This window comes from Toxotes jaculatrix, chromosome 3 (assembly GCF_017976425.1).
Source record: "Toxotes jaculatrix isolate fToxJac2 chromosome 3, fToxJac2.pri, whole genome shotgun sequence".
Lineage (NCBI taxonomy): Eukaryota > Metazoa > Chordata > Actinopteri > Toxotidae > Toxotes > Toxotes jaculatrix.
The window spans coordinates 20175270-20198013 of NC_054396.1; the positions used below are offsets into that span (position 1 = coordinate 20175270).

General features: G+C 39.8%; 2 protein-coding genes across 5 annotated transcripts in view; both read left to right on the plus strand.

Annotated features, from left to right (window-relative positions):
* The first annotated feature begins 882 nt into the window (after nt 1–882).
* On the plus strand, nt 883–4643 carry LOC121179379 (protein shisa-5-like). Its single transcript, XM_041034190.1, has 5 exons — nt 883–1040; nt 1358–1514; nt 1746–1906; nt 2384–2539; nt 3115–4643. The coding sequence occupies exons 1-5, from the start codon at nt 965–967 to the stop codon at nt 3249–3251; spliced, it is 687 nt and encodes a 228-aa protein (XP_040890124.1). The 5' UTR covers nt 883–964; the 3' UTR covers nt 3252–4643.
* A 3390-nt stretch (nt 4644–8033) lies between these two features.
* Nucleotides 8034–22744, plus strand: part of itga7 (integrin, alpha 7) — a 31459-nt gene continuing 16748 nt past the window's right edge. For 3 of the 4 annotated variants that reach the window (XR_005893881.1, XM_041034523.1, XM_041034524.1), the window contains exons 1-4: nt 8034–8528; nt 20783–20910; nt 21544–21623; nt 21851–22106. Coding sequence is in view for 3 of the 4 variants with exons in the window: in XM_041034523.1 (XP_040890457.1) it covers nt 8311–8528; nt 20783–20910; nt 21544–21623; nt 21851–22106 (682 nt within the window). In the remaining variant the exon portion in view is untranslated. The remainder of the gene's footprint in view (nt 8529–20782; nt 20911–21543; nt 21624–21850; nt 22107–22744) is intronic. The other variant, XM_041034525.1, reaches the window with a different exon arrangement.

Genomic DNA, 22744 nt, shown 5'->3' on the forward strand with positions numbered 1-22744 from the left:
TTAGTTGAGGGGGTGAATTTCATTATTCAGAGAGATATGTCATGAATTAAGTTCCCTATAGAACTTAAAAGTAGGATGGAAAGTGGTAACACTTCATTTTACAGGTCTGTAATCAACTAATAATTTCTTAAAAGTTTTTTGAAAAACAAGTTAGTTATGGGAAAAATAGAGACAGTGTTTAGTTGGTACTTTCCCATTTAATCTTTCCAAATACTTGTTTGTGTAACCAAGAGAGGCTCTTTGTGTCAAAGCACAGACCAGAGGAGGAAGTTTGGGTGGGAGCAGAAGAGAATACCAGCTCAAAGCAAATTTGGGTGGAGTTATTTGACGGTATTGCTAAACTGCACAGAGGCTGCAGGAAATGAGACTGCAATTCAACAGTGCTAGACCTAACTGTGGTTTGAATTTCAATGACTTGTTTTCTGTTTTAGGGGGTTCCTTTATTACGAGTGGTATAGAAAGTATCCAGATCCTTTAATTAAGTGCAAAATATGATGCAAAAGTTCTGTTTTGAGAAGGTTACGTAGATCTTGCTGAATAAAAAAGGAATAGTGAAGCATGGCCAGTGGGAAAATTCCAGCAAAGTCTGGTGGTTTGTGGTTGATGACTACATTTAAATGTTACCATTTTCTCAGCTTGTCTGGCTACGCTGTTGTTGCCATTTTTTTTTTAAAGTCTTCTTGGCCAGCTCACTCATGATAAAGGGTTTTAGTCTTAATTAGGCCTTTACTTAAAGGGGGAATAAAGAATTTCAAGTGGTCAGCAGTAGATAGAGATTCAGGTAATTATGTGAATGCAGCGACAACTGCTGCAACAAAGTTTCACATTTCATATCCAGTGATAAGTCTTTCACATGAAGAAAGGAATGTTGTTGGGTTACTTGCTACAGGGTGGTTCAGATAGACAGTCAGGTTGAAATGATTGTCACAGTGTAGTCAGAGTTTCTTTCTTTTCACACCACGTTATGGCAGTTATGGTTTGGAGTGTATCCTCCAGTCTTGTTTGTGTTTTATGTGTGATCCTGCTCCCGGCCGTATGGGGTGAGTTTTATTTTGGTTTTTATTCAGCGGGTTTAAGATATTTAGGACTTTCTCAGTCATATATCAACCGCCAAGTGAAACCAAAAGGATCCTGTCAAGTTATTTTAGTTAGTAACTACAACTTTTACTTATCAGTGGGAAAGTTGGCAGTGACACTTGTTTTGACCTTGCGCGTGTGCAGTATGTTTAACTAAGTCAAAAAAGACAACTGAAAGTTCTCAACTTTAGCTGTTCTTATCAATTCATGTTATACTGTAACTCCTTAACCGCTCACCCTCACCACTCTTCACCATGACCTCATGTTTTGTGTCTTATAGCTGATATCTGCACCAGCTACAGGGACGAGGATGGTGTCTACCATGGTGTTCAGCTGTGTAGGTTTCAGTATTGCTGTGGAAACTGCCAGAACAAATATTGCTGCAGTGATCAGGAAAACCAGCTCAGTCAAAAAAAACAAGAAGACTGCCCTGGAAGGTGTGTCCTGTTTTCAATATTATGTAAAGTTAAATATGCCAAAAGATAAATATACCAAAATATGTTTTTCAAATAAGGCTGCATCAGCTTACTAGCTAATTATCTCTGAGTATTCTCAAGCTGTCAGTATTTTCTACTTTATTTTTTAATTGTATTTATTTAACTTTTTTAGTAGCTGATTTAATCATTATACTTTATTAAACTTGCTGTTTTCTGTGTCTTCTCCTCTAGGCCAGTCAGTGCGAAACAAATTAACATTGCTGCAATTTTGGGAGGCATCTTTGCGACCATCATTCTTATTATCCTCTGTGTGGTTCTCATCATCTGCTTTCTTTCTCCTTCTTGCTTGTTTTACAAGAAGTGTCGAAAAGGACACAACCAAAGGCGGCAAAGTAAGACAAATACTTGGTTACAGTTTAGTTTGTACAGGCACTGTAAAACTTTATAATGTAGCGATTGTGCAGGTGATTATGGTCAGAGTTAAAGGAAAAGTTTCACATTTTGGGAAATACACTTATTTACCTTCTTGCCCAGAGTTAAATGCTACGCTAAATATGAAGCTAATTTAGCTTATGCTTCATTCATGTCATATCGTTTTAAACTGTAATTACAAACACACGAGTGGGGAAAAACAGTTTTGGGATTTTGTAACATCGACGATATCTCTCACATAGTGAAAACAGCTACATACTTGAAACTTTCAACAGATAAAATACAAAGTGCTCATTAGTGAACATTTAAAGGTGCAGGCAGGCGAATTTTATTTGCTTTTGACTGAACCAGTCAACTCTTGGCAACTCTTTTCAAGAAATGATAGAGTATCTCTTCCTTATTTTCAAATCAAACTAAATTTGTGATTTTACCTATAGCTGTGACAACCACCAATGTAGTCAACGTACCCCAGCAGCCACTCTCCCCCTCAGTATATCAGCCGTCCTACCCAGGCTACCAACCAGTACCTGCCCTGCATGGATATGGAGGCCCACCCATTCCCACTGCACCACCACATTCATACTTGGAAGCTTGTGAGTTTTTAATCATCTGATTCCCATTAAGGGATCGGTGTTGGTGTTTCTTACCAGGCACTGACAGTAAAAACTAAGTAATACTTTTATTTTTTACTTTTTTTAAGGATACGTCTGGTGATATTCTATGTTTTTGTAGTGGCTATAAACCCCATGAAAAGACAAAAACTAGAAATGAACTAATCTAGCTAACAAGTTTGGCCTGTGTACCTAAAGTGTGGCATATCTAATTTCTCAGTGCCATAGACCTCTATTGTTATCCAAAAACTATTAAAAACACACCAGTGAGTCTAGGCTTGCACGGCGTGACATGTTCCTCCATTACCACAAGCATGGGGACTGTATATTATTTTAAGTCAATTCCACATACACCGTTCTGCTATAAATACTCACTAGCAAACCACGTGTATTAATCTTGTTGACATTAGCAAAAACAAAGAAAAACACCAGACTTATCCTTTCATGATTATCATGATTGTAACAGGCCAAAATCTTAATTGAAAACAAAGAATAGTTGGAAAAGCAACACAAATTTTCAATAACAACAAACCAAATACATGCTTTTGTCTTTTTAGCGGATCCAACACACTTTCCAGCTCCATTCCTTGATGGGCAGCCGATGTATCCCCTCCAACCTCCTTCTGCACTGCCATCACATTCAGACGAACTTGCACAGCCACCCTACAACCCGTCTTATGGCCCAAACCCCTGAACCAGATAGCTTACAAGTAAAGCCACTGCATGTACCACCATTCTCAAGATGTATGAGTGAATGTATGTATTAGATTGTGTTTATTTAGCGGAAACAGACTTGTGGGTTGTCAAATTCAATTTAAAAGCAGTACATCTGGTGAAATCTTCAATCTTATAGTTATGTATCCATAATTTAAACCAAACTACCAAAAATATCTGTTGTTTCTTGCAGCTATTACTTTTTTTGTGTTAACTGTTATGAACAATAATTTCAGTAATGATTTTTTGTTTAGCAGTATTCCATTTTAGAACATTTTAACCTTTAAACTGACATTGAAAGACACAAAATTTCAGAAGAGAAACACAAGTATCAAATACACATTTCAAGTCAGGAGAGAAAAAAATACAACAACAATAATTATTTTTTTAAAAAAAATTAAAAAAAACCAAACAATCTCCTTAAACATGAGCACAACAATCAAGGCAATGTTTGTTCAGAGAATTATTTCTCTGTATAATTCATATTCATTCATATTCTCTGAAAAAAAAATCACTAGAATGAGTCTTGGTTTACAACAACTGAGGAGTTTTTGTAAAGGAGTTTTTTCCTCCTATAAAAGGAGCACCCTTATCTGTGTTACTACCATTGTAACTGTTGACATTAAGAAGAAACATTATTTTAACTGATACATTATTTAAAACAGAACTATGTCGTGATGCATCTACAGTCCCAAATAAATAGAAATGCGTCTTGCCAGTGATAATAATGAGTTGTATGTCCCCCGTCATTGGCGGCACTGTTAATACTTGTGTTTGTAAGTATAGGCTCTCAGTTGAACTACTAGTCCACTTCACTTTTTAAAAACTGAAACTGCCACTAGAGGTCGTCTGAGCCCTACTTCAATATAGAAGAGGGAACCAGTACATGCAATATGCTTCATTCTGGTGCTACACAGTATTGTTATCAAGCAGATTGTTTTAAATGCAAAACAGTAAACCTATGACTCTGACAAAAAGGCGCGTCTTGTTATGATTAAGCATGTTTCTTTTACTTGCAGAGATCCAAGATTAAAATCCCATCTGACTGCATTAGGATAGATGGTTTCATCCTTAGGCGGTAATTAAAGAGGTGGATACACTCGGTAGTCTCCCACCTATAAACTTTTAGTTAAATGGCTACAAGAGAAAAACACTGGGTAATCCCCTAATGTCTTAATTACTGTGATATGATGTAATTTATTTTTCAAAAACTACACAATATGTGCACTAAGTGAATTTACAGTGCCAGTAAAGTAAGCCAGATAGGTCTTCTAACACCAGCAACGCTCTCTGTGTTGTGTAATCTGTGTCTGCACAGGTAGTTCTGTACAAGTCTTTGCTTTTTCAGCCCTTTGACTTGTCATAGTAGGAAAAGTGACTCTGCTCTATTCAAGTGTGCCAGTAAGACATGACAGTGAGCCAGTCTGCATGATAGCAGGACACTTAAAGTCTTTGTACATGTTGGGAAGTCTGAAAAAGCCCTCACCTTGAAGACTTACTGTAGGTTTATGATCATTATTACTGTACAGAAATGTCTTATTACAGGCATACTTTGGTGGTAAAAAAAAGAAGTAAGGGAGAAACACTGAAATTAATAAGCTTGCTTCATAAATCATTTTACAATTAAATCAGTGTTTGTCATAAATCCATAATGTTGTAACTAAATAGTATTACCGACCTACAGTGTGACAAAACCACTGCACTCAGTTTAGCCTCTTCCTTTGGGATCATGTGCAGTTAAATAGCCAGAGTGGGCGTGCTTACATTTAATCCCATAATAACCACCACCACTCCCTCTTATAGTATCCCGCACTATCCATTAATCAATACAGTAATAGTGCTGACTGCAGCTATCTCAGTCGTGGAAGTGACGGGGGCTAAAACGGGAAAAATGACCCTGCCCATATGTACTGCAGCATGCCTGCCTGCCATCTAAAATAAGCTTTCTCCTTGAAGTGTGGCTCAAACTACTAATGAGCACTTGTGTAGGGATGCTAGAGTGTGGACAATATGGCAGATAATCTTTACAGCCACCCATCCCTGTTTTCTTCCCCTGCATCTCTTTCTTCTTCACTGTTCACCCTTCCTCTATTTCTCTCTCTGACTGTGCTTTCCTCTGTTTGAAGGCATTCTTGCCTGGCTTACTGCCCATGCTGCCATTAAGATCTTTTCAGCATTTTCTCAACATCCCACACCATTCCTCTCTTCCTTTTCCTTTTCTTCTGCTCTGTGGAATCCTTGATGGTATTAATTTCTCACACTGGAGCTGCCCTGCACATAGACAATGGGCAGAGAACACACTGTGTTATTGGATATCAGTTTGAAACCAGCCTTTTGATCAGGTTTTAGATGATCATTCAGGACTCTGCTATGAATCAGTGAGTTGTGTGTGGGAGCAACTGCTGACAAAGCACAAACTCCCCAGTGGGTGCCCTGGCTCTGGCCAAGATGCTCCAAAGAGATACAGGCTTGCTAAACTTTCCCACATACATGGAAACACAAACAGACATGACAGCATTATTAATATTTGGATATTTTTAAATCTGGTCCAAAGGCTAAGTGATAAAATATTTCCAACACTCCATATATTTTTCCATTTTTTCCATTACTAAAGATAAGTGATAACAAGTCTCCAGTTAAGGAACAAAAGACTGAACGTCTGAGTTTTGATTTTATAAACTACGCTAACTGCTTGGCCTTATGGATAGCAGTGCTGGTTGGTCACCAGTGCAAGATGGCAGCGCTTGTATCCAGGGTATTTTGATGCCACTTTTGTACTGTGGGAGGAAGTGGAGATACGTCATCCATCTTTCGATACAGTCAGTGGCTGGGAGAACTGAATTATAATCACTGATCCCTTCTCTTTTCGTGTTGAGCCATCATCGGGTCAAAAATTGAATTTGTCCCGTACTTATACCAAGACAAACTTAAACCAAAACGTATATTGATAACTTTCCCATCACTGTCAGTTGTATTTTGTATTGTATTTATATTTGTATTTTCAAATGTTTAGCAGGCTAACACACTAAACTAAGGTGGTGAACATTGTAAACATCAGCATGTTAACATTGTCACTGTGAGCATGTTAGCATTGTTATTGTGAGCATGTTAGCATGGTGATGTTAGCATTCAGCTCAAAGCACCACTGTGCCTAAGTACAGCCTTGCAGGGCTGCTAGCATGGCCCTTCGTCTGTTTAATCAAAGGGATATAGAGCTCGCTGAAAAGAAGAAGTCATCCTAAGGGCCACGCAAGAAGAAGACAGAGTTATATTAAGTCAGAACCCCAAAAATATCTTTGACAGAATTTTTAATTATGCTCAAGAAAGAATTACTAGTTCTGAGGCATTTTTTAAAAATACCATATAAGTACAGCAGGTGGCAGAAAGTGTGATTGTCCACATGAATGGAATTCATCCTTCCAGGAAGAAAGGAATTTGTGATAGTGTGAAGAGACACTAATCTTAGGGCAATTTTAATCCTCCTTAATGTGCAAGTTTTCTAAAAGAATTTTGCTGCCTCTTTTTTCAAAGCTCAGGCTAACTTCTCAGCAGAATTTTTAGGGATTAAAGTCACGACGACAAACAATCCAAAACCCAAAGATATTCAGTTTACTTTGAAATATTGGAGAAGCTGGAACCTATTAAGTCTTTAATATTTGATCAACCAATCAATTAATTGACTAACTGTTTCAGCTCTAGCAGGCTCTAGGCTCTGATTGGGCTATATTTTGTCAGTCACATGTAGCACCACTGATCTAAATATCCACAATACCTCTGGCTTTATGAAATCCCAAGTAACATCGTTCTTGACAACTACAAATCACAGTAACTCATCTGAACTAGAAAGTTAGAAAAACATATAAATTAGGTTGTCCTGAAAACCCTGTACGCTAAATATTTCACCTGTTTGTGTAGTTGGTGTGCAACTGTTGTGTGTGAAGTTTATTGTGTGGAACAGTTGAGGTGACTCACTGACAGCTGCACACAGATTGACTCAAGAGAAACAGAAATGAACTGGTTAACACAGAGCAGCTGCGGATGTGGCCGCCCATCATGGAGACAATGCAGAGAGGGCATAACTGAGATAGACTGAACACTTATAATTCATGCCAGTGAGCAGACAGAATTACATTTGAAATGATTTATTGTAATCCTGCCATTTTCCTGATTATGTCTTTTTTTACCTCGCCCTGTCATAGCTTATACATTTCTCCCACTCTGCCTTTTCAGGAGAGCTAAAGGTCTGTAATAAAGTTTCCTGGGTCACTGTGCACATTTCGGCCCCTTTTGTGTCCCAGATTCATTCCAGATCGCTGCCACCACAAGTCAGATGTGAGGCCTTTCAAGCTTAGAGTCCTGGAGTGAAACAGCCTCTAAATTTTTTTTCAGTAGCTTTTTGACATTAACTTTGTACCTCAGTGTTTCCTTTTTATGCTCCTCAGATCTTCAAGCACCTGCACCAATAAGTGGCCACAGAAGGAGGCAGTTTGGACCGTGTGAACTCTACTGATAAAACAGTCTGCTGTCTTTTCACCCTCTCACTCTCTCTATTCAATTGCCTCCAAGTATCTTGACAACCTTGCCTGGTATTTTGGCAGCAGTCCCTTGAGTGTTGATGTCAGCTGAGAGAGGGGAGGGAGGGTGGTGGGTGGAGGGACTGAAAGAGAGAGAGAGAGGGGAGGGGGAGGAGGAGTGAGCGGGCTATTCAAGGCACTTGTCCTCTGTCTCCCTCTGAGCATAGAGGAGGGGGAGGCGCACATGCATTGAGAGAAACACACTCACACACACATACTAGTAGCAGCCACATTTTCACAGCCCGCTCTTCAGACTGACAGCAGCAAACGGAGTTGAGAGCCAGCACGACAGAGCGAGGGAGGAAGTGAAAGAGGATTGGGAACAAGGGAGGCATCCACAGAGGAGTTGGAAGTAGAGGAGACTTACACAGGATTTTCCCCTTTTTTCTCTTTTAGCTCTCTGGGAGCCATAAAAGGAATCTCCCCTGTACTCTTCTTGAACTGCTAAAGGACCTGCACCCTGCTATGGCAGCTCTGATGGGACATGGAAACACTGTCTCCCTCTCATCTTTCTCCTCTCATCGCTGGACTACTCTCCTCTGGGCTCTGTTGACCCTTTTAAGCCAAGTCTGGGGCTTCAACCTGGATACTACCCACACTCTGCATAAGTTTGGAGACCATGGCACCTTTTTTGGTTTCTCTCTAGCACTTCATCAGCAGCTTACCCCTGAGCCTCAGAGCTGGTGAGTGAGTGAATGTGGCATTGAGCTTGTCCTCTGTGTCCTGTGTTTGATTTTAACTTCTTGGTGCACCTTACATACTCTGTTCAAATGTGTGATATCGTGTAGTTGCTCCTGCTCCTCAACACACAATACAAAATTACTCCCTATACCATAAATTTCCACTTTAGAAGCTGAAATCTTAGCTGTGTGGCTACTGCAGTCAGCATTTCTATGCTGCACCAGTCCTTGGATCTGCTAAATCATTACAACACTCATAACTCTGAAGTGGGTGCAGGAGTTGTACCATGTTTATGCGAGCCATTTACAGTGAGAGCAGCCTGAGCTCTGAGTTAATAGATGATGATTTACAGTGGAGAGTGCATGAGAGTAGGTTTGCTGAATCAGCTGGCGGGCAGCGATTTCTGTAAAAGGGAGAAAACGTTTTTTAAGTGATATTCCTGGAGCAGTTCAGGATGCTGAAGATCCTTTGATGGGACACCATTAGAGGAGAAGAGACACTATAAAGTGTCCTATAGTGTGTAGGGCTGTGTGTATGTGTTCATGGATGGGTTGTGCATGTCTGTTTGCTTGTTTGCTCTCTGATCCACTGTTTGCCAACAGCTGTTTTCATGTGTCTTTTAGTGTGACTGGAACACTCATAAGGCCTGTTCCTGTCCTCCAGAAATTATGAATACATTATAACCACAAGTCTGCTTGTAAATCTTTGGAAGTGTGTACTGCTTGACTATAAATAAGGGGCAATCTTAATTTGCCTCTCCCGAAGCTTTGCATTTAATATTGAAGGAAGGGATGCAGCTATTTCATCTGATTATGTGGTAGAGCAAACTATTTTGTAATATATTCATGGCTTACTTAAATATAAGTAAAAAAGAGTTATGTGTTACTTATGAAATAATCAAAGTATCAAAAGTAAAGTCTGATGTGTGGGAAAAAATGGCACCTGTGAGTACTATTCTGTAGATTGTTTCTGCATGTATTACTGTATAGGATGATATTTTATGTAAAATCATAATCTGTAGACTAACTAGTTGTTATAGCTGTGAAATAAGAGTTAAAAGTACATTTCCCTGTAATGTAGCTCAAAACTGCACTTCTACCTCTGACTATAACAGATGCAACACTGTTGTGTGGTATAATAAAAAATAAGGTTGGTTAGGAGTTAATTTACTACACAGTCCTATTTTGGAGCTCCATATTTAACTGTTGGCTCCTCAGTTTACCAGGGCTGCAGTCACTCTGTCGCCTGGTAAGACCGGGAGAATGACATCAGCATTGACACAGACAGTCAGTCAGAGCCAGAGAATCATGTCACCCCTCTGAAACCTGCTCACTGTCCAGCAGCATTCCTGGAACTTATTTTAAAAGATGAGTATAAGCTTAAAGTATTGTATCACACCTCTGCTGCAGTCTGTCTCCAACTACAACACTCCTGATAGAGAGTCCATGCTACACCAGCGGAGCTGATAGTGCCCGGAGACGGTCAATAAACCAATCTAACCTGATGTGCTGATGTGATGCACCCACTGCAAGAGAGTGGCATGAATAATCCTGCTGCCCGTAAGCTGTGACATCACATCTGCTGTATTCATAGATGACTAGCCCGGATTTTAAAAATACTGAAGTCATGGTTCAAGAAACATTTGACATCAAAATTATTATATTGCCTCAATTTCTTTGAATCCATTAGATGCTTTATTTTTTATCTATCCTATTCACCAACTAGTCGCTAACTTTGTTTGTCTGCTGTCTGGTGCTGAGCAAGTAGTGTACAGTTCTTTTTTAGGGCTGTTTCACTGAAAACTTCTTCTTGGTACATTTAAAAACCTTCCTCAAACCCCAAAATATCCAGAAAAAATACAAAGATTCAGCCCTGATGACTTGATGATGATTTCATCAGCACTGTGGTCTGTATGAGTTCACAACATTTTGTGTTGATGTTATTGCACTTTCACTTTCTCACTTAGAGAAATGTATTATTCAGGTAGGAATTATATTTCCTGTCTGAATAATACATTTCCATTAAGCATTATGATTGTGCCCCGTGTTACTGCAGTTCAGATCTTGGAGCTTAGTTTCCAAGATGCTCCCATTATTATCTCTGCTTATAACTTCTCCTCTTCTACTGTCATAAAACAGTTTCCCTGAAACTTATTGTAATTTGATGCTACTGACTCATTTTCTCTTTGTATTATGATGTTTTGGGTTACTATCGCCTGTGGACATACTGTATTGTGCTCATTGTGTATTATGCCATCAGATTCAAGCTTGAAAATGATATTACTGCTTTGATGCGCTGTCCTGTGCTTACTCATGATTGTATCACACAGTCTTTAATGTTAAATGGCTGATACAGATCAGCTTAGTCCTAGTGTCACTCTTGAAGAGTTTCACCTTCTTTGGTTTTGGAGTTCCCCAGTTTGCTGGATGCACAGGAAAGAAGCTGATTCCCAAAGCATCAGAGAAGTCATGTGTATTTCTACAAAAGCAGAACCACACAATGTTGAGGATCAGAAATTTAGCCACACATATAGATGGCAAGGTTGTGTAATGAATGTCTTTTTGTTCAGCTAGACAGTATCTCCTCAGTACAGGATTGTAGCTGCTCCAAACCCTACTCTTCCTTTTCAACGTGGCACCAAAGGCCAAGGCAAAGGTCAACCCACGTGACACAATGATCTCATATTGATTGATGCACTGTAAGGAGATCCTGGTCAGTGACATGTCAGGAGGAAGTAAAAGTATGCTACACTCAGAGAGGGATAAGAGCCTCGATCTGGAATCTCAGACTTCTTCTGTAAACTTTCTGTATTATCTGTCTTGGTTGTCATTGCCCTGAAGAAGAGACCCCAAGCTTAGGGGGCTTCTTATGCTACTGCTGATGCCAGACAGAGGGTGAGATGAGGGGGTATTTGAGTCTGAGTTATGTGCGGGTCTGCTATTTGTACGGCTATGAGAAGTGCTTCCATGAATAGTTCATTGCCTGGTGAAGACAGGAAGCCCCCTGAGCTTAATCCCTCCACTGCCAATCTTCCTTAAAACACCTACAGTGTGTTTTTTTCTATGGTGTAGTAAATCTACCAAAACAAGAAACACTATATTCAGAATAAGCTGATCCTGCTGCAGGATTTTAATGTATAATGGATATTGACATACAGAACATCAATATACTTAGAACAGACCCATGCCAGCATGATATAACGTGAAGCATTCTGCATATATAAATGTTTAGGTCACTGCCACATGCATGTAAATCATACTGTATCCAATATAGTAATACAGGCTAGAAAACCTCCAGTTTTGTTATTTTTATGTCTTTTTTTAAAATATTGATCGTTGCCTCATGATTTGATGTAAAGGTTTTTCGCGTTTTAGAGTGCTTTGACAAAGGAGGGGGAAGGCCGTTCTGCTTGCTGCTCTGATGTAGGCCACAAATCATCTGTTACTGAGTCATTCATTCTATCTGGCCTTGAAAGACACCTATTGTGTTTTATCTCTATTCTGGCCCAATTGTTACACCCTCTTTGTCCTATGTTTCGATTCATAGAAGTAATTTCCTTTTTCTAAACATTTTTTCTGTGGCAAATGAATACATTTTAAACAATGATTTTTCTTCCCGGATCCTGTCAGTCTGCTTTGGGCGTAGGATGCCACACGTCATTGACAATATTGTCAGACTGTGATTTATCAGACTGTCAGGCAGTTGATTCAGTAGACCTATAACTGGCTGTGTTGTATTGCTCTCACAGGGAAAGTAGAAAGTCTCAGGTTGCAACAAGGTTAGGGCTTACTGTGGATCTGCTTTGGTGCCTTTCTGAGCATGAATACTCAGTCTCACTGGCAGTGGGGCCACAGGTAGCTGATATAGTTCCAGACATCTAGTCTGGAGTTCAGTTTCACTGGCTGAGTAAGAATCTAAAACAAAGTTTTCTGAAGCTGAACAAATCCTCTCACTGGAGCTGGAGGCTTGATTAACACAGCTTATAAAACAAGAGTGGTGCCAGGAAGTCATTAAGAGATATAATTTGTTTGTATTAAAGTAATAGTTTGACATTTTGGTAAATATGCTCCTTTGCTTTCTTGCCTAGAGATGAATGAAAAGATCTATACCACTTTCATGTTTGCTCAAACATGAAACTACAGCCAGCAGTCTGTTAGCTTAGCTTAGCATAAAGACTGGAAACAGGGTATCTTCATATTTAACAGACGGACATGGGAGTGGTATCAACCTTCTCATCTCACCAAAAAAGAAGAGAAACCTTAATATTGAAAATGAACAATACATTTGGTTTCTGACTTAACAGGTCAAACACAATATCCTCTTGTACCTTAAGGGCTATGTTTGTCCAGTGCAATCTTTAATACACATATGTAAAAGTGTTTAAATGGGGCCCAGCATAATAGCTTCACACATTCATATACTATAGAAAAAATACTGGGTACTAATTAGCATTAAAATAGCTAAATAAAAGCTGCTTTTTCAATCCCGGCTTAACAGTTGAGAATGAACCTTACCCCCTTTTCCCTCCCTAATTCAATTCATGACTTTTCTCCTGCTCCATCCCTCTTTCTCTCTCTCCTTTTCAGTTTGTACCACAGTAACTCTTGTTGCTAAATCTCTCAGAGGCCATCCTTGTGAAAGCCTCGTAAATGTAGGAACTCACCCTGTTGCAGTGCTTATTTATATGAGAGATCAGAAAGAGCAAAGGGTATACAGCATGGGCTTTACAGTCTTGCATGCACTCACAAACACACACACACACACACACACGATTAATGCTCTTTACTGCCTCCCACTCACTCTCTGTCTATTTAGCATTCTCCCATTCCTCTACTGAGCTGCCCGGGTTTGGACAAAAGCTCGGTGGGAAGCAGGGCTGTGTGGCCGAGAGCTTTCACGAATATTACTCTGCGGACCACGTGCTCACTGGAGGGAGAGGGACAATCTGCAGAGTCAGGAGGAAACATGCAACTTAGATCTGATGGAGGTGCAGAAAATTCACAGTTTGGCAGTGCAGTAGGAGCAGGAGCTGATTCTGCATCTCCACTTTAGAGGTAGATGGCAGATAAAGACCTGAGGTCACTGGTGAATGTCAAGATTTATGGTGTTTTGTTGCATTATCAGTACAAATAATCATTATCTTCGGTGTGAATTACTCATGTTTAACAATGTCAGGCTTGCTTTTCCAGTTATTTGATAAAAATCTCAGTGGCCTTGACATAACTATGAAAATCGTATGATCTGTGTGTGGGGGAGGGGTAGAGGGTCTGATGGGGACGGGAGCTGCAGGGATGAATAAATCATGGCAGGCCTCCCCTTTGATTAAATATGTGTGCGTGTGTGTGTGCGTTTGTGCCCACGCTTAAGTGCGTGTGCATTTGGATGCGGTTGGGCTGACTCTGATAAAGATGCAGTTTAATCAATCAGCTGATGGCTGCTTCAGTGGGGACTGATACTGAACTGAGATCAAGAACAGGAAATTACAAATAATGCTGACACGCTTTGTTTATATTTATTAAAAAAGATCTGTTTGATTTTGCAGGATGGTCTTTGGATAAAACTGGTCTCTGTGCCTGAACATTCAAAAACATCTTATAGATGTCCTTTGCATTATTTCTGGCTTATCTTATCTTTTAAAGTTTTTTTTTTTTTTTGGCATTTTGCCTTTATTGAATGGTTGACAGTCTGGAGAGAAATAGGAAACAAGGGCACAGAGAAAGGAACAGGGCATTCAACAAAGACTTGTGCATATTGTGGTTATTTGGTATGCACCTTAGACAATCAGATGCCCTTTACTCACCTTTACTAATTTCCTCAAACTATGATGGGTTGAATTAGTGTGTCATCATTGTTGATGGCTTGTGTCTGGTTTAAGTGAATTGCTGAATCTGTGGACAATGTATCAAGCCTTTCATAGATATAACCAATTCAGTCCTTTTGAGACTGGGTGGTTCATTTTGGAACAGCCCAAAAAAAACCCATCATATTTTGGTTGACATGCCTTTGTTAAGGGGCAGGTGATTTATATTGCTTTTTTTTTCATCTCAATCAAGTCAATATGAAGAGACATTAGGTAGACCCAAGAGAAGTACAATAGTGCAATAAAGGGCACATGGCTGTCAAGCTGTAAATATGGCTGCCATTATTTTTAAACACTGATTACCTCAGTTTTGTTTGGGGGTGAGTTTTTTTTAAGCAATACCGGGGTCAATATGGCTTGGATGTTAAAGATTAAATTTCAAATTAAAATTAGCAGACATTCCACTCTTTATTTTGTGATTGGGTGAGAAGTTAATGAATGCGTTTGTCAGTCTGTGTGATAGACCTGTTCAGGGTGCTTCCCTCCTTTTCACCAACTGCGTGCTGCTTGCCCCAACGCAAAATAGGTACATAGATGGACGGATGATGCTCATGACCTAGACTCCAAGCAGAATGAACAGAATTGCAAATGTTACACTTCAAAGAAAGACAATAAGAAAAGGAAATAAAGACCAACTAAAGGTGGAATATGATAGTCTAATAGATAAGTATCTAGATAGACAAATCAATAGATGGATGAGTGGGTAAGGGGGGAGAGGAAAAGGAGATAAAAAGAAACTTGGGAGGGATGGTGCAAGGATTGTGTCCTCTTTAGACTTTGGACCTGAGGACCAATCATTATCCCATCTATGCCTGGAAAGAGCCATTCATTTATTGATCAGTAGTGGGGCAGGTGGTGAGCTTGGGGGGTTGTTAAAGATGCATGTGAAGTGAGGATGGGGTTACCATGGTCCTCCAACAGACAGGAAAACATTACATTTGTAGCCTTAACCTTCCTGAAACATGCTTCCAGTGTTGCATTGAAATTGCCAGGGTCTTTGCAAAAATGTTTTTAGCTTTTTATATTAATATCAAACTGCGCCTGTGATGCCTGTTGAACAAATCGTTTCAGCAGGAAGTTGAGTACCATCCCATGGGCAGTGAACCACACTGTCCCAGAGGGGTTTTTGTATGGACTGGCAGCTGTTTCTGTCTCTCTTTATTGTGCATTACCCAGCCCTTTTCTCTTCTGCCCAAAGTGGGCGAGAGTTGAGATGTTAAAAACATGATGATTCAGAGCTCAGTCACCTCATTCTCAGCTGTTGTTTCCTCTTCAGCAGAACTGAAAGGTTGAAACTGGAGTCAGGTGTGAAAATGCTGTTTTCTGAAACTGGCCCTTTAGCTCTGTTTTATGAGACTGATTGTCACAGTGGATGTTGTTGGACAGGCTGCAGTCAGTATGTTGATCCAAAGTTTACACAGTTGTTACACAGCCTTCTGTTGTCTGGTGTGTATCCACACATGTGCGTGTGTGTGTTTGTGAATTTGTGTATAAATATTATAAGTTATTTATACACTCTTGCCTCTATTCATGTCTGCATGCTTGCACATGTTTTCCTTTGCATGTATGTCTGTGTGTGTTAGTGCGTGTGTGTTTGTGTGTCCAGGTCAGAGGTCACAGTCTTGCCTCAGGATAACAACAGAAGGCCTAAAGAGCCCGTGGCCCCCATGCTGATCCTGTAGAGCCACTGTCTATAGAGCAACAGCCTCACACTGCTCTGAGATGGACAGATGTTAAAGGGTGGGAACAGACAGACTAGGAGGAACCAACTGAAAGAGTCAGAAAACTAAATATTGGAAATGCTTAGGGTGTATTTGATTCAACATTTGACAAACTTTATAATCCTTCAAAGGCCTACGCCTGGAAAATTCCAAGTAAGGGTTGGGTTTCAAAAAAGGTTTATGTCCGCTGTTTCAGTAGCTCTTTCAATGGATCTTTATACTAAAATTAAGTGTAAAAAAACAGTCACACTGAGGCCTTTTACAAACTGAGGTAGAGGCAGCTTGTGTGGCCGCCTCCTTATTGCCTGAAGTGTCTCCCACTATTTTCTCTCTCACATTATTTTTTTTTTGTTACATCATTTACTAAATACCCTTTTGCTGATGTTTGCATGTATTGTTTGACTGTGTAGCTGTGTGTTTACAAGCCCCTGCCTTGCCAGTATTTCTTGAAGTAACAAAGAAAAGGCAGCTTTGTTTTCAGTTTACTGTTCGTGAGTTTTGGATAAACTGATTTTTTAGCAGCAAAAAATTTGGGGAAATTTTCAACCCTTTGAGGAGCATGTGATCCTACAAGAGAAAACATAAAAACTGGCAAAAAGGTATTTAACAAGCCGCGAGTGATAGTGTATCACAACGTCAGGCTTAATCATTATTGGACTTAATTATGTTTTAAGGTTGTCAGTCATTCATTAAGCTGAGAGGCCAGCACTCCTATTCACGCCTCCTTTTTTGAGCCCCATGTTTGTGATATTAAGAGAAGCAATGCTGGTCGCAAATGGTGGTTTCTTGTGTGATGTGCTTCTTCAATTCAGTCACACTGTTTTTCAGTCTTTCTGCCACCTTCCACTGGGGCTGTATGCAGGGATGTGACTCCTAAGAGTGGGGGGAGGAGTAAAGAAGGATGGGATTGTGTGTGTGTGTAAGGGTTTGGTTGGGGGAGGGTTGGACAGGATTGTGGAGAGAGTGCTGGGGTCACTGCACAGGCCCTCCTCAATGAAAAAACACATGGGTATGAGTGCAGTGTAATGAGGGTGCTGTATGTGTCGGCGTTTTGTTTCTGATGATTGGCTGGAAAAACAAGGATGATGACTGAGGATGGGGTGACTGAGGGTGGAGTTATAAATCAGGCAGAGATATGTGAATTTCAGGGGTTCGGGCAATGTTGCTGATAGCAACTAAATAAATTTGTCCTGGACCATGTACCATATTCATCATTCATACATGCAAACTACAAGCTATCACAGTGTCCCCAAGTAGAGCTGCACAAGACCACCCTGATTTACATACACTGTTTTTCTCCTTTGCTTCTTCCCTCTTTATATAATGAGTAGTTTCTCTTTGATTGGTGTAATTACTCAACTGAACAATGACGGACAGCTTGATGGACTCTGTGATTGTCTGGCTGATCTTCTCTGGCACCAACTCAATACTTGTGCACAAAATGTCTGCATTTATTATCTGTGCTTTATTTATGCTTATACTATTTATTTGACTAGAGTCTATACATTTAGTAATGTTGATAGCCAAGAACCACTCTGTTGCTGAGCTCACCACTGTGATCAATAACTACTGGATGGAATGCCATATAATTTTGTGTAGAGATTCACATTCTCCAGAGGATAAATCCCACTGAGTGAATCCTAGTGACTTAACTTTGTCCAGTAGTTTGATTCATGACCAAATACATGCAAAACTAATGGCATTTTCCATCAGACTAAGCTGTAGCAAATATTAGCATACCAACACACTAAACTAAGCTGTGGAATATGGTGAATACTGATGTTTGAATTTAGCTCAGAATGTCTGCAGACTCTTGTTTTATTCAGTTTGTCAGATTTGCGTGATGTAGACAGGCCCCAGGTGCGTTATCTAATCTGTATGTACAACCTGGTAATGTAAATCACACACACATACACACTTCAGCCATGCTGGTGCCTGCTCTGTGGTGTCTGGGTTCATCTGAGTATTTCACTAGACACTATCACCCTCACACTCAACACCCTGATATCTCCTCTAGGCTCAGTGTGCAGCAACAACAACATACCTACAACTACTCACATTACACACACACACACACACGCTCCTCTAACTCCATGTCAAATGGTGGCTTACTGAAAGATGAGCTTGGCAATGGAGATTGTGATCAAACTATCTGACTCAACCATGAACAATGAAGTGAGCTAAGAAGTGGGTAAATGGAAAATGAATGAAAGCATTACTCATCCGCGACATTCTATCCGTGCCATATTTAGGACATTTGTGCCTGTCTGTATCTTCGCATTCTCCAACTTATTTTAATCAGTCACTTATGTTCATACAAAAAGATACAAAGGGTTGGGCTATGATGATTGATTTTTGACTACTTTAAAAAAAAAAATCCCTTGTTTCTGAAATTGAGCATTTCCCTTTTTCCACACAATGATGCTTTTCATTTGATGGGAGATCAAGTACAGTGAGGGATTGAATGGTCTGAAGTATTTTCTCAAATTTGAGACATTACAGGCATGACACAAGTGTGCACAACTAAAGTATATGCACTAGTACTAGCAAAAATTCATAGTATGTACACTCAAAAAGCATGAGTAATTAAAGTATAAATTACATGAGCACAGGTTAAACTTCCCTCACACTGTCTCACCCTATCCTCAGTATCTCACTGGCCCTGATCTGCAATAATCAATAACCATACATTTTCTCTTAGTGATCTTGTGGTAAAACTATGTTGTATGTACCATAACTATATAGTTATGGTACATACATGATGTTTTCCCACTGAAGAATAATTTCTGTCTGTCTGAGGTGCACAGTGGACCACATATAATGCTTTGATGTACAGACGGGTTGGAAGACAGCCAACTCTCTTCTCCAAATACTGGTGGTATAACAGCTTAACAGACCTCCCACCCTTACACCCCGACACCTGCCAGATTTTCTGCATAGGTGGGGGGGGGAAAGAGAGGTATCATCCTAACTCAAACATAAACCAGAGCCTCCTGGAATGCTCAGCTATAAGAGGGATCAGATCTTATCAGTTTTTCTTAGTGATTTGTTCTTCCCCTTTAACCAGATCCCTTTTGTTAAACATGTGTTTTCTTTAGATTAACTAAGGAAAACACATGTTTTCTAACTAACTAATCCAACCTAATTAATTGGTTGGATTTTTCATGTGGACCACCAGTGATGTGCAGCAGTCGTTTTTTTTCACATGAGATGTCTTTTCTTTGGGTGGCTGCTTTGGGTTCTTATTCATTAAGGTAAGAGGAATCATTCCTGAGACATGGATGGCTGCACCTCAGCTGAGGCATTTTTCAGGAGTCTGCCAGTCTGGGTCGTATCAGTGCTAATTACCCCTCAGAAAACAAAATGTTGGATGGATATAAAGTGAATAATGAAGTGAAACGTTTATATCTATCCTTACTGCCAGAACAAAAGATGAAGACAGCAGCTGTTATTTGTAGGTTATACCGTTTTTGACACCACACTCATGTGGTGTCAATTATTGACACATTGTAGATAAATGAGAATTTAGCAAGTTGTGTATTTCCCCCTACTTTCACGACTGTGAAGCCTTAAGATACGTACTATCTAGACAGTTGTAAATAGTATTGTGTCTGCCTGTCTGCTGTCACCAGTTGTTTGTGATAAAGCTTGGAGGAAAAGGAGACACATACAAGACATTTGACCCACTTACACTAAGAACAGAGCGGAGCCAATACTGTCAAATGCATATAATGTGTTGTATCAAACATAATTATCTCAGTGCAGGAAAAGAATTAAAAGGAGTTGCTGTACACCCGACACTCACGTTATGGCTGCCTCTCTGAGACCTCTCAGCCATCTATTGCTCTGTTTCTCTGCATGGTCCTTGCAGTGCTATCAGCTTGCAACACTGTATTTATAGGCAAAAATACTTCCCAGCCACAGAGATAACTCTAATTTAAGTGTGTACATAACAAGGTAGAAGGGAGCTGGTGGGGGGAACTTTTCAGACAGGCATTGTAGCCACAACCAACTGAGCTGAGCACTTTCTTTGCCATCATTATTGTAGTAAGCAAATCTAAGCTGTATAAATGCTGTTGTTGCAGCAAGTTTAGGACTGATCTATCTCACTGGTATATGTCTTAAACCTCTCTTTCCCCTGTCTTTTCCATCTTACATGTTGCTTTTTATTCTCTGATTATTCTCCTGTCCCTCAGTTTCTCCACGTGTCGTTTCGCCTTCCATGCATACAGTACGCCACGGCTGACGGTGTTGGGTGGAATGTGGCTCAACGTTCGGTTTTTAAATAGCATCCTAGTCTGAATCAGCCACTCCTAATAAGGCAGAGGGCAGTGACACTGGCCCCAGAATATCAGCAACCACCTCACGGAGAATAATACTTTTCCTTCCCTTGATAGCAAGATAAAGTACCCACAGACTTCACAGAGCTATTTTGAATCAATTTCAAGTCAAGATAACATAACAGGTCAACCATAGGTGGTGTCCGCGGGATTTGAATAGTTTAGCTTGAGTTGCAGGTGTTTGTACATTAGAGTAATGGTGGCTTTGAATGGGACGTATGATGAATTTACAATACCTTTTCTGTTATGTGCAGGCTTATGAGACATACCTCTGTAACATCAGCCATCAATTTTTGACACCACATAACAATTAAATGTCACTGATGTTCCTTCAGGATCCTGGTGGGGGCGCCGCAGGCAGCGGGGCAGGGCCCATTGCGAGGCAGTCGACCAGGAGCCCTGTTTAGGTGTCCAATCACACCAGAGGAGTACGACTGTGAGAGGGTGGATATTGATGGAGAAGGTCAGTTTGTAGTACAGTTGAAATGATTAGTCGATCATTTGACAAACAAAATAATAAGAAACAATTTATGATAGTAAATTGAACATTTATGGGTTTTCAAATGTAGGTCAGATAAAAACAAGTAAACAAACAATAATAATAATTTAAACACAACAGCCTAGATTCTATGAAGTGGTGATGGGACTTTTAATCAATTAACTGGGAAAATAACTGGCAGATTAATGGATGAAGAAAATAAATTGTTTGTTTCAGTCCTAGTCTGTTGACAGCAGGCTTATAGCATTTAGATTCTTTTCTTTTCTTTTTTTTGACTTTTCCACTGAGGCTGTCCTTGAATTGACTTTCTGACCATTTTATGATATCAGAATAAACTTTTCGAGGTCCATTGTGTGGCCACATAGTGTCTGTGAATGCCATTACACCTTTGTATTCTTTGAACTAATGTATTTAAAATGTATTTACTCTAAATTTTACTTGTACTTGGTCATTTGCATTACACAAGAGAAAGTATATTTAAACTTGAATAACTCCATTACATAACAAAGTGCTGTTTGCTCACTGTGGCTCAGATCCTAATTGGTTTACAATATGGAAACAACCATGATTGCCATTTCCTTCTGTGTTTTCTCTCAGTGAGTCTGGAAAGAGAGAGCAAAGACAACCAGTGGCTGGGAGTTACTGTCAAAAGTCAAGGGATTGGAGGGAAGGTGGTGGTGAGTAAAGACCACATCATGTAAATTCATCAGTGTAGGAAGCTAGGTCTGTTGTTTGACAATGAAATTTTGTTGTTTTACTGCTGATCCAGTCATTCGTGGACATAGAGGACATGTTTCCAGCTTTGGCTGATCTGTTACATTATATTAAATGACACATTATAACTTATTTTGTCATCACAAAAAAAAAGAGAAAATAAAAATGATAATTCTTTTACCTTCACCAGACCTGCGCTCACTTGTATGAGCTCAGGCAACGTGTAAGTCAACCTTCAGAGACTCGTGACCCCATTGGACGCTGTTACGTCCTGAGTGAGGACCTGACAGAGCGAGATGACCTGGACGGAGGGGAGTGGAAGTTCTGCGAGGGTCGGCCGCAGGGACACGAGCAGTTTGGTTTCTGTCAGCAGGGTCTGTCTGTCAGTTTCACCCCAGACAAAAACTTCATTCTGTTTGGTGCTCCAGGAACATACAACTGGAAAGGTAAGGTGTCTCGTTGGCCTGAAGAAGGCTGGATCGTAGAAACAAATCTTTGCAGACATGTTTTATTCCTGTGGAGAAATGTTAAGTATTTTTAGACAATCAGGAGAAACACCAGAACATTTCTGTTCTTCGTGAGAAAGTGAATAAGTGTATTTCCCAAAACGCTGAAGTGTTCCTTTAAGGATGAAGCTCAACATTAAATACTGTGACTTTTTACAGTTAAAAGAAGAAAAAATAATTTTAGTGTGAGCTTGGCTATGTAAACAGTTTAATTAAAACAATACAACTTATAGGACAATGCTCAGGGACAGAAAAAAATTGAATTGATTCAGAAGCCAATTTACTGATTGGACACTGAAATTATGCAGAACAGCCACATCCAGTTAATCAAAGAAAGCACTGAGATTTATCTGCTGCAGTAACAAGTTACTGGACTGATTTATACTGTACTATTGTCATAATCTGTCGCACAAGATTAATGCTATGCTTTATTGTGTAATTGTTTCAGACATTTATATAATTGTACATTGAACTACAATGAAATATGATTCTTCATTTTGTGAGATATGATTGATGGTTCTCATCTTACTGAGTGTGTGAGACTGTTTCCACTGGGTCCACAATATGCAGAGTACAGT

Bases quoted from the DNA above. Each gene is read 5' to 3' on its own strand.
- LOC121179379 (XM_041034190.1), top strand. From the start codon at position 965: ATGGCAGTTATGGTTTGGAGTGTATCCTCCAGTCTTGTTTGTGTTTTA. The intron at 1,515-1,745 runs GTGTGTCCTGTT...CTTCTCCTCTAG, and splicing joins CAAGAAGACTGCCCTGGAAG to GCCAGTCAGTGCGAAACAAA. The intron at 2,540-3,114 runs GTGAGTTTTTAA...TTGTCTTTTTAG, and splicing joins ACATTCATACTTGGAAGCTT to CGGATCCAACACACTTTCCA.